The sequence below is a fragment of the Bidens hawaiensis genome, unplaced genomic scaffold (assembly GCF_021521415.1).
Source record: "Bidens hawaiensis isolate Kalapana, Puna unplaced genomic scaffold, B.hawaiensis_p1.1 tig00004003_1, whole genome shotgun sequence".
NCBI classification, from domain to species: domain Eukaryota; kingdom Viridiplantae; phylum Streptophyta; class Magnoliopsida; order Asterales; family Asteraceae; genus Bidens; species Bidens hawaiensis.
Genome location: NW_027491234.1, coordinates 1,099,552 through 1,112,445, shown reverse-complemented (window position 1 = coordinate 1,112,445; position 12,894 = coordinate 1,099,552). Strand labels below are relative to the sequence as shown.

The following is a 12,894-nucleotide window of genomic DNA, read 5'->3' as shown; positions in this document are numbered from 1 at the left end:
CTGATTATGTGGTTGATGTCAGGTTGCGCGCTCACCCCACTATGCCGCATAGGCACCCGACTAGTTTTATTAAAAGTTATAGCTACTCTGCTACCCACTCAAATATATTTATAAGCAATAGCTGACAGCTAAAGCCACCAGCTTTCCACTAACAGCCCAGCTAGTTTTACCAAACATACCCATGCATATATTATGCTAGACTTGTATAGGACAAATCGGTAAAATAAACTCATTTTCTTTACCTTCAAAATATCCAGGGACTTTGCCTCAATAGTATTGAACACTTGAATATGACTTTTGTCTTTTTAAAGGGTGTTAATAGTTTTGTGGTTATCAATATATGTGTAATTTAGGATTGTGTTTTACGATTCAAAAAGCGGTAGCGGTGCAGCTTGTTGCCCGCTTGCCTTCTGTTTCGATGTAATCCAATAAGCTTTTATAATCTTTAAATACCCTCTAATTTAGGCTCAAGAAAAACATCAATGACGAAATTACAATTAAATATGGTGTTATGGGCCAACATTATTCCGCATCCTTCGCAATTTAAAAGAAAGAATCCTTTTTAAACATCAAAGTGACCACATCATCATTGGAGTGCTTAATGAGTACATTTTTTTGGATGGAATAGTTTGTCCAAATATATATGTTTGGCGTGTTCTTTTCTATATGCTTTAGGCATTGTAAATCATGAGACATATGTTTTGGATATTTTTATATCCTTAATAGAATATGATGAGACGTGAATCAATTATAAATATTGTCACTCATATGAGTTATAGTAGCTGTATCCACCACGATAGAATACACGCTTCCGTAACCAATTCACTGGGTGAAATCTCGTGCTATCTGGCTCACCTTAGGCTAAAGGGTGTGGGTTTGGTTGGGTCACTCACAGGTTTTACGTGGCATGCTACATCACGCGTGACACCATTTGAACATCACCTCGCCCCTAATCATCTTACTAGTGACCTAGCCAAATGAGGGTGTCCATTCCCGTCATTTGAAGGGTGGTGGCCCTATCCACCATCAAAAAAAAGAAAGAAAAAAGAAATTTCTTTACTTTTTATTTCTTTTTTATATTAAATAAAATTGAATGGTGAAGAATGATAGAGAATGAAAGGAATGAACTATAACAGGGGGTGAAGGGTGAGATAGAACGAAGGAAAAGCTGATTTGGCACTGCGGTAACGCAAACGTGACGAATGATAGGAAATGAGGAGTACCATTTGGCCTTATATGTTGTTTTTTTGTTCTTTTTACATTTCATATAAGTATTCATGTCTACCCGATACTTAATTGGAACAAACTTCTAGCTTGATTATTATTTTATAACATTTTTCCTTTTTAAAATTACCATCTTGATATTCTCAAATTTCAATGGAGTGTTGGATGTTTCTATTTTCTATTACCATGAATGTCACATCTCGACTTAGGGCCTAGGCATGACACCCGTTGTTGATACCTGTTTTGAAAATATATCAGAGTTGCGGGTTATTAGCGGAAGTCTTTGATTATAATAAAATATTAATTTATTTTAAAATCTCTTGGATAATAACTATCCAAATATTTTGGGTTTACAAACCTTGTTTATTCTTGTTTACAATATTTTATTTATTTAAAATCTGAGCAATCTCCATCTGCGAGCATCTATCTCCATGAATGACTCTAATTCCTTGCTATCTGTGCTATACTTGTTTTACTGTAATGTGGGGAAAAATACGTCAGCGATATGCTGGTGAATCGTTGACCTTGAAAACATTTGACTGACAAGATAGTTTTGGAACAAACTCAGCAGAAACGTCTCTTATTTCTGGGAACTTGTGCCACTACCATACACAGACAATTATGGTTCTCCAAGAACTGTTGCCCATTGGAGAACTTTCGTTATGTCTGTTAGCCTGCCGCCACGTAGCCTTGATTGATAAGTTAACAGTTATGTTTGGATCCAGACACATGTGTACTCGGTCTGAGTTGCTTTTATTTTCTACCTTGTGACTTAGGGATCACGTAATCCCTTAAAATTTAGAGATCACGTAATCTCATATTTGACTGACTGTTTAAGATAAACAACCCGTTTACCTTGACTGAAAAAAGTTTAACGTATTCACCTGTGATTGTGATTGTATTTTTCTGAATGATATGGTGATCTTGTTTGAAAACCCTTGTGAATGAATGATGATTGATCTATAATAAAATAGGTTTATATAAATACCCGGATCGTCTCTTGATCCAGCTACAGACCTTTAGTCTGGTTTTGATAGCTATAAACCTTGACTGATCATTTGTTTGAATAAAATATTTAGACATGTAGTCTTTTTATTTGTTTACAAATCATGAGTTAAGTTTCTTCTTCATGAAGAAACATCTATTGATAGGTTTCTTCGTTAAGAAGAAACATTGAATTGATTATAACCCTAGTATGTAAAATCTTACGTTTCTTAGTTATGAAAAAACTACTATATCTGCCTGTATGTATAAGCTTATGTTTCTTAATCATGAAGAAACATTATTTTAACTACAACCTTTTGCATGTCCAAAGCTATTATAAACATAATCATGATCAAGGTTTTGGGCTATACCCCTGACTATGGTCTAAACCATATAATATAAAATAATATTTAGGCAGAACCCCTACCATATGTAGTATTTGGAGTTTGTTGCCTATGATTGGTCGGGCAACACTTCTACTCTATATAGTGTGACAGGGCTTACACCGTAGGAGCTTCGGGGCTTGGCACGTATTACGAGATTGGCACGCTTCTCGAGATCGACACGCAAAACGATGTAAACGTGTGAAAAGTGAAATGGTTGGTGTGAGTTATGATGTGCCGAACATCCCTCTATTTATAGTTGAAATTCTGCATCTTCGCGATAAGCCTGTCGGTTTGCGTATCACGAAAATGCTCTAGGTTTGCTGAGTCATCAGTAGGGTTGCCACGTGTTGCCACGTGTCACGCATGCAGAGATGCAACTTCGCGTATCGCGAAGATACTTGATCTGCAACTTCGCGTTTCGCGAAGATGCTTCGAGGTCGGTTCAAGTCTTTTGTCTTTTGCGTATCGCGAAGATGCCTGCTTTGCAACTTCGCGTATCGCGAAAATGCAAGTTTCAAATTTCCATTTTCAGTCCTTATACTATCCAAAAATACCAAAGCGGCCCTTATGCGGCTCGCGGCAATGCGTGCGTGCGAAGTGCCAAGTGCGCCATCAAAACGCCACATTACGCCCATCGCCGGAGTCCGAGTCCGAGTCCGTGCGTCGGGTGCTTCGCACCTTCCGCTAGAACTATGGAGAGTGATAAGCCACATTAAAACATTTCTAAGGAAACTTGCTTCCTTATAAAGAGCTTCTATTTCTTTGTTTGTCTTCATGTGGGATGAAAATTCCATTCCCTTATTTATACCCATGGGGAATGCTTCCATTTTCTTCCATCTTTCCATGTGGGATGGAAATTTTTCTTATTTCCTTAAGATAAGATGGTTTTCTTTTTCTTATCTTATTTTTCTCATTACTTGTCTTTGTAATTGTTTTTAATCCTTCAACTTTCAAAGTTGGCAACTTTAGCCTAAAATAAGTATGGGTTTTTCCTAGATGTTACAATGAAAGAAAAAGATCGGGATATGGACTTCATGTATCGAAAAACTTGTACCACGAGGTGGCTAAATTACTTGTTTGTTTGTTTTTTTTTTCATTATGATAGTGACCATCCTTTTTCATAAATATATTGTTTTTTGTTTTTGGATGCATCATCTAGGAAGTAATAGCATCAGAAATCGAGTAAGTAAAAGCATGGAGCAAATAAAGGTAGACTTTCTGTTTGACGTGGCTCCATGTGTTAACTTACCTAATTGCTCATGGTTGTTTATGAGAACGGATAACCATACTTTCTCTGGGTGGTCTATAGCCTCCCTCCTTTATGTCGGCACCATACGGGTCACAGTTGAAGCCAAGGACCTACATTGCGGGATCCAGTTATACACTTGCTTAATTGTGTTCAACACTTCTTACACATGGGACACCCCATACTACTAAAAATTAACCTCCAATTGCATTAGCAGGTCAATTTCATATGGATTGAATGTGTCCAGTGGTCATTGGAGTGGCTCATGCCATGCCAACGTTGTTTGCTTTTAAAATTACCATCTTAATATTCCTAAATTTCGGTTTTCGAATACCAATTTAATTTTTTTTTTCAGTATATCATAAATTAATTTATGTACTTAATTGATAAAGGGGCTGTTTGACAAATGCTAAATCATTAAGTGCTGAATCATTAAGTATAATAATGTATTAAAAAACAAATCCACAAAACAAAAACCACGAATGACTTAATTACGGTTTTCGTTCATGTAACTTTCAATCCTTAAATTATTTTATTTATTTATGTTTTTTAATACGAGCCACATGTGACTTTCGTTCATTGCCTTTTCAAACCTTGATATTAATAACATTTAATTTTCTGTGTAAATTTGTATAAATATAAAAGAAAGTAATATGCACATCAAAATATATGTATTATATATCTTTTAGTTTTTACCAACAATTATTTTTATTTTGATCAACTAAAAAAAGTTAACAAAATTGGTGATAGTTTCAGATATTAAAATAACAATATACAGTACACTAGTTACGGAGGTGTGGCACACCCTTGCCCACAAAACATGCCCTCATGCTCACTAACACACTCACCCTTGCCCTTTTGCACCCTTTCATGTGTAGGGTGTGGCACTGTTCACCGCAACGTATGCCAACTTTGGCACCCCAAGTTTCCCCCGTAACAAATAGAGGTGCACAAGCTAACCGGCTTGTAATTTGAAACACAACTGGTTACCAACCCGATCCAATAAAACTGGTTTACACCTGACGATTTATAACATGTTATACAATTTGGCCTAGAAACTGATTAATACCCAGTTAACCGAAACCGGTTTTAGGATTTATTTTTTTAAATAAAAAGTGTTTTTTCAGTTATTCATCAGTTAACCGTTTCGATTATACTCGAAATCGGTTAAAGTTTTTGTGATTGAAAATCGGGTAGGACCCGACCTAATTAACCGGTTAGTTGACCGTTGAACACTAATCATTTATTAGTTTATTCCCTTCGAGTAACAGGAGAAGGCTCAAACCCCATTGTTGGTATTTAGATGAATTTTAGGTGGTGTTCAATTACGAATTTTTTGTCACAGTTATTAGAAAATAAATAAATAAAAACAACTATTATTATTATTTTATTTAAAATCATTTAAAGGAAAATTCGGTGGTAAAGAGTATTTCAAACTTTTCAATTCAAATTTATTTCGAAACTGTCATCGCGTCCCACAAGACTTGATCCAACCTAGCGGCATTGCCGTCTGTCAAATCTCAACCGTTCGATCATCCTCCAATCTAACACATTAAAAAACCCTAGCGTAACCATGGTTAGCTGTCCCCATCTCTTGTGGTTAACCTAACCAACCAAAACCAGCACATTCTCCGCACTTTAACCTCCAAACTTCCACTTAATTACATCCCATGCCATCACAATCCTCCTCCTATAAATTAACCATCCAACCAGAGATAGGTTTGCCCAACTGAATAGCCAAGGGCCCTTCAGTAAATTTACCTCTTCCTTTCTCTCTCATACACAAACACCAAAAACAAACAGGACCTTTCTCTCTCTATAACCGCCAACAATGGGGACATCTTCCAGAAAATCAAACTCACCGGCGCTGACGTCAGCCTTTCAACGTTCAAGCTATCCGTACGGCCGCTTCGGAAACTACTCGTCGGCGTTCGCGGCGGAGGAGTCGTCGCCGTATTCGTCTCCGTTCGCGTCGTCAACGAGCTCAAGCTTTTACTCATCTCCGTCGGCAAGCCACGTGTACGGCCGCTCGTCATCTCCGACGCGTGTTAACCTCCACGGACTTGCGCCGGTGACGTCATCGTCGGTTAAGTTTTCGTTATCGAACAGGTCAGGTTCTCCGAACAGATCTGTTTCGGTGAGTTCTCGAGATCAGGTTGTACGGAAACAGAACGCTGCCAATCCGTTGAAGAATCCGCCGAAGAAGACGTGTATGTGTTCGCCTACGACGCATCCAGGATCCTTCCGGTGTAGTCTCCACAAGAATTACAACAACAATAATAATCAAACGGTGACGTATTCGCCTAACAGACTGAACGCTCGTAGATCTGCGATGACGAACTCGCTCGTGCGAATCGGAACCGTTGAAGGTGATCTGGTGAAACGAGCTTTAGCGGCGTTGATACGCCCGTCGTCGCATCAACAACGGCGGAGATCGGCGTTTGAGCCGCGGCCGAGCCGGCTGTCCGTTATGTCCAAGGCTGACGACTTATAAAAATCCTCCGGTTTGGTAATGTTATTACTTACCTTTTGTTTTACAGATCTGCTACCATTGCCGGAGCTGGGATTCCGGTTTATGTAATTCGGCGACATGAAATCAATCAATCAATCCTTCAGGCACAAGATGAAGCTTATGCATTTATCGAAACGAAACGGAGCTTATTCAATTATTTTGTGTACATAGACAATAGTATTGTGGTTGCAAAACTGAAGGACTTTTGGATTAATCAAAACACAAACACTTCGAATCATATTAAACTCTAAATCAATTAATTCATTCATAATCAACTTAAAACAAACAAATTGTTATGCATACATAACTTTGATTTGATTCAATTTTGGTGTGGTTTGTTCAATTTTGTTGTTTGATTGTTCCATCCGTTTTCGCAGAATCAGATTCTTTGTTGTGTCTCGTTCCGTTACGTTTCCGTTAAGTGCTGTGACGTTCCGTTAGCTTCCACCGTTTACCGTCAGTTTCGCCGTTATGCGTTTCGTGTAAGGTAATGTGTACTTTTTATTTATTTAATTTTATTTGTTTTTTTTATTTTTGTTATAAATGTTATTATAAATTAATGTTCACGCAACAGGAATGGGGATGCCATTTAAAGATATTGACCTTGACTGGAAAATGGGAAAAAGAAGAGACTTACTTTTTTAAGAGAAGTTAAAAACAGTTGTTACTTTTGAACCTTTACATGCTAAAAACACCTAATACCTAACTGGCTGGCTAGTCTATTAATGGTCTTAGTAATATAATAAATATTATTTCTTTAATAAAAGGATATGTATAATTAATGAATGAGCTTGTTTTTGTAAAAATATATTTATTTTTTGGAAAGACTATTTTTTCGTTAAATGATTAAAAGGTTTTAAATGTTTTATTTTTAAGATGTTTGTTTATATGAAAACTGAAATATTGTTTTAAGTTAAGAAAAACATGAAATTGAAAAGAATGACAAGATGAAGAAAATGGACCAAACATGGAAAAGTGAAAGAACAGCTTATGATCTTATCCTATGCAAATGGAATGAAAGGATAGCAAGAAACGCCAAAACTAATACAAGTGAGCCAACCGGATAGATGGACCATGGTGGAATACAAACAAATGAGGCTGAAACATTTTCTATAATGGTGCAAAAGAACATGATGAACACACTAAGGTGCTGTTTGTTTTTCAGAGGTAAAATGTCAGAAGACTGCGAAACCACATCTGTCAACATCTGTAGCAGAAGAGGTGGACCAAAACTCTGCAGTCTGCAACAAGAAAACTGTTTGTTTTTTAACATCTGCAGACTGCTAAAATAAGCTGAAATTTAAATAATTAAAGAAAAATAAGTAGTATAAACGATGATGGTTCGGGTGAAATATATGACTCAAAAATCTTCAAATACCATCATCTATAAATATCAAAAGAAACTAAAACTTGAAATTCATCAATGATTTAATAATCACTATAAAGAGGCTCAGACCTATCGAAACATTGGTGCAAAAGGTTCAAAGTGCCATGGCTGCAAGGGTACCTGTCATCCTGCATTTTTGCCACGCCAGGCACATATCCTGAGCTGATGTTAACTCGAACAACATTAGATCATCACAGCCACAAACCTGATTTCATATTTCAAACAACCATCCAAAAAACCCAAATCAAATGTCAATCGACATCGACAGAGGCGGCAACCGGCGTCAGAAACCGTGGTTTTAAAAGCCATCACTTCCCCACACCGGAGTACAGCCACCACACCGAATCCGGTAACAATCAGAGGTCATAAACCCTAGATTTAACAACCGTAATTTCCCAACATCGGAGAGCTGCCACCACCACACGATCGCTGCCTAGGGTTCGTAAATCAAACCCGGTAACAATCGGCGATGATGGCGGCAATCGATAGAAAAACACAGCCATAAACAAAGATTATGGTGACAACAAATGAAAAGAATAAAATGAAGAGTGAAGAATTGCTGGTGGAGTCATCAGTATCAACTTGGCTCATCACTTCTGGGAGAAGAGGTTAAAGAAGTAATAATACCAACACTTCTGAGAGAAGAGGGCGCGCAGACGTTTTTTAATGAAACGTCTTCGAAAAAACAAACACACTGCAGAGCCCAACGTCTGCGCGCCCTCTTCTCAGTGCAGACAAAAGAGGTGGAGAAGTCCTTCTGAGAAAAAACAAACAGCACCTAAAATATTTATTGGAAGTATAATGAAGTTGAAATATAATAATGCACCATAAAACTTCACATACATTATTATAAAAAAGTAGAGTTGAGCAAACATTAATAGTTAACCAAAATTAACTGATAATCGAACCCTCATCAAAATGATTTAAGTGATATTCAAGATTAATTGATAGTTATGGTTAAAATTATTTGATTAACCGATTAATCGGTAATAGTCAACGTTGCAAAAATCCCGACTAGACACCGATTAATCCTTGATTAATCGCTAGTCCCCACTTTACTGATTATTTTAAGAGGTGTAGCATCGTAACATGTTGCACGCTTGCTTTCTGTTTCGATATAATAAAAAACTCATGCAAATAAAAAAAATATTTTTCTTTAAAAAAATATCTAAAAAAAATTGGGCTAGTTGGCTAAGTAATCGGTCAACGATCAAATCCAGCCAAAATAGGCAGTTTCCGGCAAGATTCCGCTCAAATCAGCGGTTTCTGACGAGATTCCAGCAGAAACTAGTAGTTTTCGGTGAAATTCCAACCGATTTCTGGCCAAAATATGCTTGTGTGTATGTATAAAACTAAAAGTTACATATAAAAATCTGTGCATGTATATATAAAACTGAAAAATATACCATCAAAGTTTGATCCGATTAATCCCGATTAATCTCGATTAATCGCAAGTCCCCACCCTACTGACCAACTACCGACTAGCAATTTTTACAACACTGGTAATAGTCAACCAAAATTAACTGATAATCGGGCAACCATCAAACTGAATTAAGTGCTATTTGAGATTAATTGATTTTAATGGTTTAAGTTATTTGATTAACCGATTGATCGGTAATAGTTATGGTTAAGGTTGTCTAGTAACTAACACTAACCAGACCGAACCAAAAAGAACTAAGGTGTGTTTATGTCAATTTATATGTGTGGATTGAGTATGCGTGTCAATGTTGCAACAAAAAGCCTTGAAAATATGTATATATTAACATTATTCAATTCCGGTTTTGTGTGACCGACTCCTTCCAATTCCAATGTTCATTTAATCCAAATTTCTGTTCAAGCTTCGTTTGGTTAATTAATCAAAACCGAACCATAATTGAGTTTCAAAACCGATTAGCTAAAACCGAAGTTCGGTTTTGATTATGGTTAAGGTAACAACCGAACCGAACTGCAATTTCTACACCCCTATACAGAACCATAAAAGAGTTGGTCAACTCTCATAATTTTATATGTTGTCCTAAATGGTTAGATTATAGTCTTAAATCAATGTTTCAAGATTCAATGTAAGGCTGAGGGGTGTGGAGCGCGAGAGGGGGCGCGTGAGCCCATCCGCTCGCGCCCCGGGGCGCGAGCACCACACCACCGAGGCGCGAGAGGGGCGCGAGCACGGCTTTCAAGGCAGGCGCAAGGGGCCTCGCGGCTGGGAATAGCGTGAGAGAGCCTGGGAATGCGTAAATAGAGCCGTTGGCTCATAATTGTTCTTCTTTTCTTCTCCTGCTCGCGCCCCCTGCTCGCGCCCCTCCACACCAGGGCCAGGGGCGCGAGCGGGGGCTCCAACACCCATCTTATCAAGTTTCTCTCTCTGCCACACGTCACAATATTATTGGCTGGAGCCCCCACTCACGCCCCCTCTCGCGCCCCCCACACCCCTCAGCCTAAGAAAAAGTCTTTGTCTGTTTCAGGGTACACAAGTTGCCAACAAGGTGCTATGGGTCCATATATTCCTATGATTAGGTATGAGCATTTTCGGTACGGGTACCGTACCGGTACCGGTACCGATTTGACATCGAATCGGTACCAAGTTTTGAGTTATCGGTACGGTACCGGTACCGGTACAGTTCGGTATGGTACCGGTATTTTTCGAATTTTTCACGAAATACCGGTACCGTACCGGTACCGAACCGAACATTTCGGTACCTGGTACCAACTATTTCCGAATTTCAGGATCGGAATTTTCAGGGTCGGTACCGATACCATCCCAACCTCATCCCTACCTATGATCTTCTCAGAAAATATTAGTTTCTAGCCACTGTAAGTCGTGCAGATTCTCTTAAAACTATGCCCTTCTTCATTCAAAATTTGTGAACCATTATATATTTATAGCACTTTTGTAGCATACAAAATTTTTATAACTTTTTAAAAATATTTCACAAAACCAGTTAACTTTTTCAAAATTTAGTAAGAAATTTAATACTTACTAGAGACTTAAAATTTAAATGGATTTTTACATATCTTTCCTTATTAAACACCGTAAATTACATATTTTCCCAATCAATGAAATCAAATTACATATTTCCCCCTTTTCTAGCAAATTACTCAACTACCCTTATTTAATTTAAAAAAATAAACAAATACAAACTTATATTAATAATTATAAAGTTAACCCATATCATCTATCATCATCTCCAGCCTACTCAATTTTCCGGCGGCTTTCCGGTCACCTGGAACACCCTGATTCTCACATCCTACCTCCTCGACGCCATCTCCTCTGAATTCCGTTGTCTCCCTCTGCCTAACCCCACAGGCAACGTCCATTACCGTGCCTCGCAGCTCTCAAACCCGAATTCCCTTTGCTTCCCCTCCAGTCACATCAAGCGCACGTCATTCGCCTTGAATCGAAAAAACGATTTGTAGGCTCAATTAATTGCTTGAATCTTGAGCTTAGTTGTTTGAGTGGGGTTTTGCTCAGATCTGAAAATCGCGACTATGGTGGTGGTCGTCGGAGATGGATTGAGCAAACCCGGTAAAACGAAATGGTGGTTAAACTTGCAAATCTTTTGAACTTGTAGTATGGGATTAAAAACTTATTTGTTGTATGATAGAATCAAGGCTATTCATGTTTTAGGGGGGTTTGAGAGTTATGAAAACCGAGAAGAAGATCTAGTAAAGAAAATAACAAGGAAGAAGAAAGAGATTGGTGATTCACAAAAATTGATGTCATTTTTCTTTCTTATAAAGGGTAAAATTGTCCAATGATGAGTTAATTTAATAAAATGGATATATATGTAACTAGCTTTAGAAACCCGTGTATTACACGGTATAAGTTAATGTATAAACTACAATTAATAATTTAATATAAATAAAATAAAAGATAATTAATGTAAAAAGCAATACCACTTGAAGCAACATTTAAAACATTGAGGCATTCTTTTCATAAAAATGTTTTTCACTCCATACCTTACACTCTAAATCATAACAAAAAAGACACCAGATTTTCCTTTTTGAACAGCTTTCATAACGTCCTTATAAACACACTGTTGTTCAACTGTTACAAAAGTCTTATACTAAATATAAAAAATGAAAAATTTGTTTATGGTTTTTAAGACTTATTAAACATTGGATATTTGCAAAAAGTAAACAAAATTATTATAGTTTTCTTCAATATGAAGATGTCTTAAAAATTAAATGTTAGTGTATTCTTTAAACACAAATTCTTTTATATACATTTTAATTTTAAAGAAAAAATATTTTTATGACACATCATTATTATATATATATATTAATATTTTTTTTATATTAAGTATGTTTACAATATAATTTATAGTATTAATAAGGGTTATGTTATAATAGGAAGTATAGTTTTTGTAGGAATGATAAGAAGTAATCTTGGCCATTGATTTTAAACATGGAGGGTTGAGATTAGTTTAGGGGGAAATCAAGTGTGACATAAGGGGAAGGGTATAAAAGGAATAACACATTTGTTGTCTTTCTCTCTCCACATGCAAGACACATGCCAAAATCCCCCATCATTTTAAAACGTCCATAACTTTTTTTTACTAGGTTTTTATTTTGAAAAACAAATTCACCATAATAACGAGTGTCTTTTTATCTTTAATATGAGTACCATATTGTAATATAAAAATTAAAAAAAAATTAGTGGGTTTTTTACAAATTGTGTTTTACAAAATTGTGTTATAAAATAGTATTTATCTTTAATATGAGTACCATAATAACGAGTGTCTTTTTTATCTTTAATATGAGTACCCAAATTTCACTTGTTATCTCTGATCTTCAAAATTGATCTTTTTTTGTCCTTTACGTTTCAAAATCCTTCAGCGTTTGTCCTTTTTCGCCTAACCTAGTTAAAAATCCTTGTTAAGTCAGGTCATGTGCATGAGGGCAAATTAGTTATTTTACCTATTAAATTAAAAAATGTTTTAATAAATAAAAAAACAATAAAATAAAAAATATATATATTTAATATCTTTCTCTTTCATCCTCCACCTCTTCTTCTTCCTCATCCACCACCTCCTCCTCCACTACCAATCTCAGGCAGCCAAGACCACCACCGTCTTCTCCGACAAAGAAAACCACCTCCACCTCCACTCCCACCAACCACCACCACTACCTCCGATGAGCACCGGTGAACCGCCATTAA

At 36.8% G+C, this 12,894-nt stretch overlaps 1 protein-coding gene across 1 annotated transcript; it reads left to right on the top strand.

The window, feature by feature from the left end:
- Positions 1-5,629: 5,629 nt before the first annotated feature.
- LOC143624961 (uncharacterized) lies at positions 5,630-6,334 on the top strand. The gene has a single exon (XM_077095448.1). It carries the CDS (start codon positions 5,672-5,674, stop codon positions 6,332-6,334), a length of 663 nt encoding a protein of 220 aa, XP_076951563.1. The 5' UTR covers positions 5,630-5,671.
- Positions 6,335-12,894: the final 6,560 nt, after the last annotated feature.

Coding starts and splice junctions, on each gene's coding strand:
- LOC143624961 (XM_077095448.1), top strand. CDS start 5,672: ATGGGGACATCTTCCAGAAAATCAAACTCACCGGCGCTGACGTCAGCC.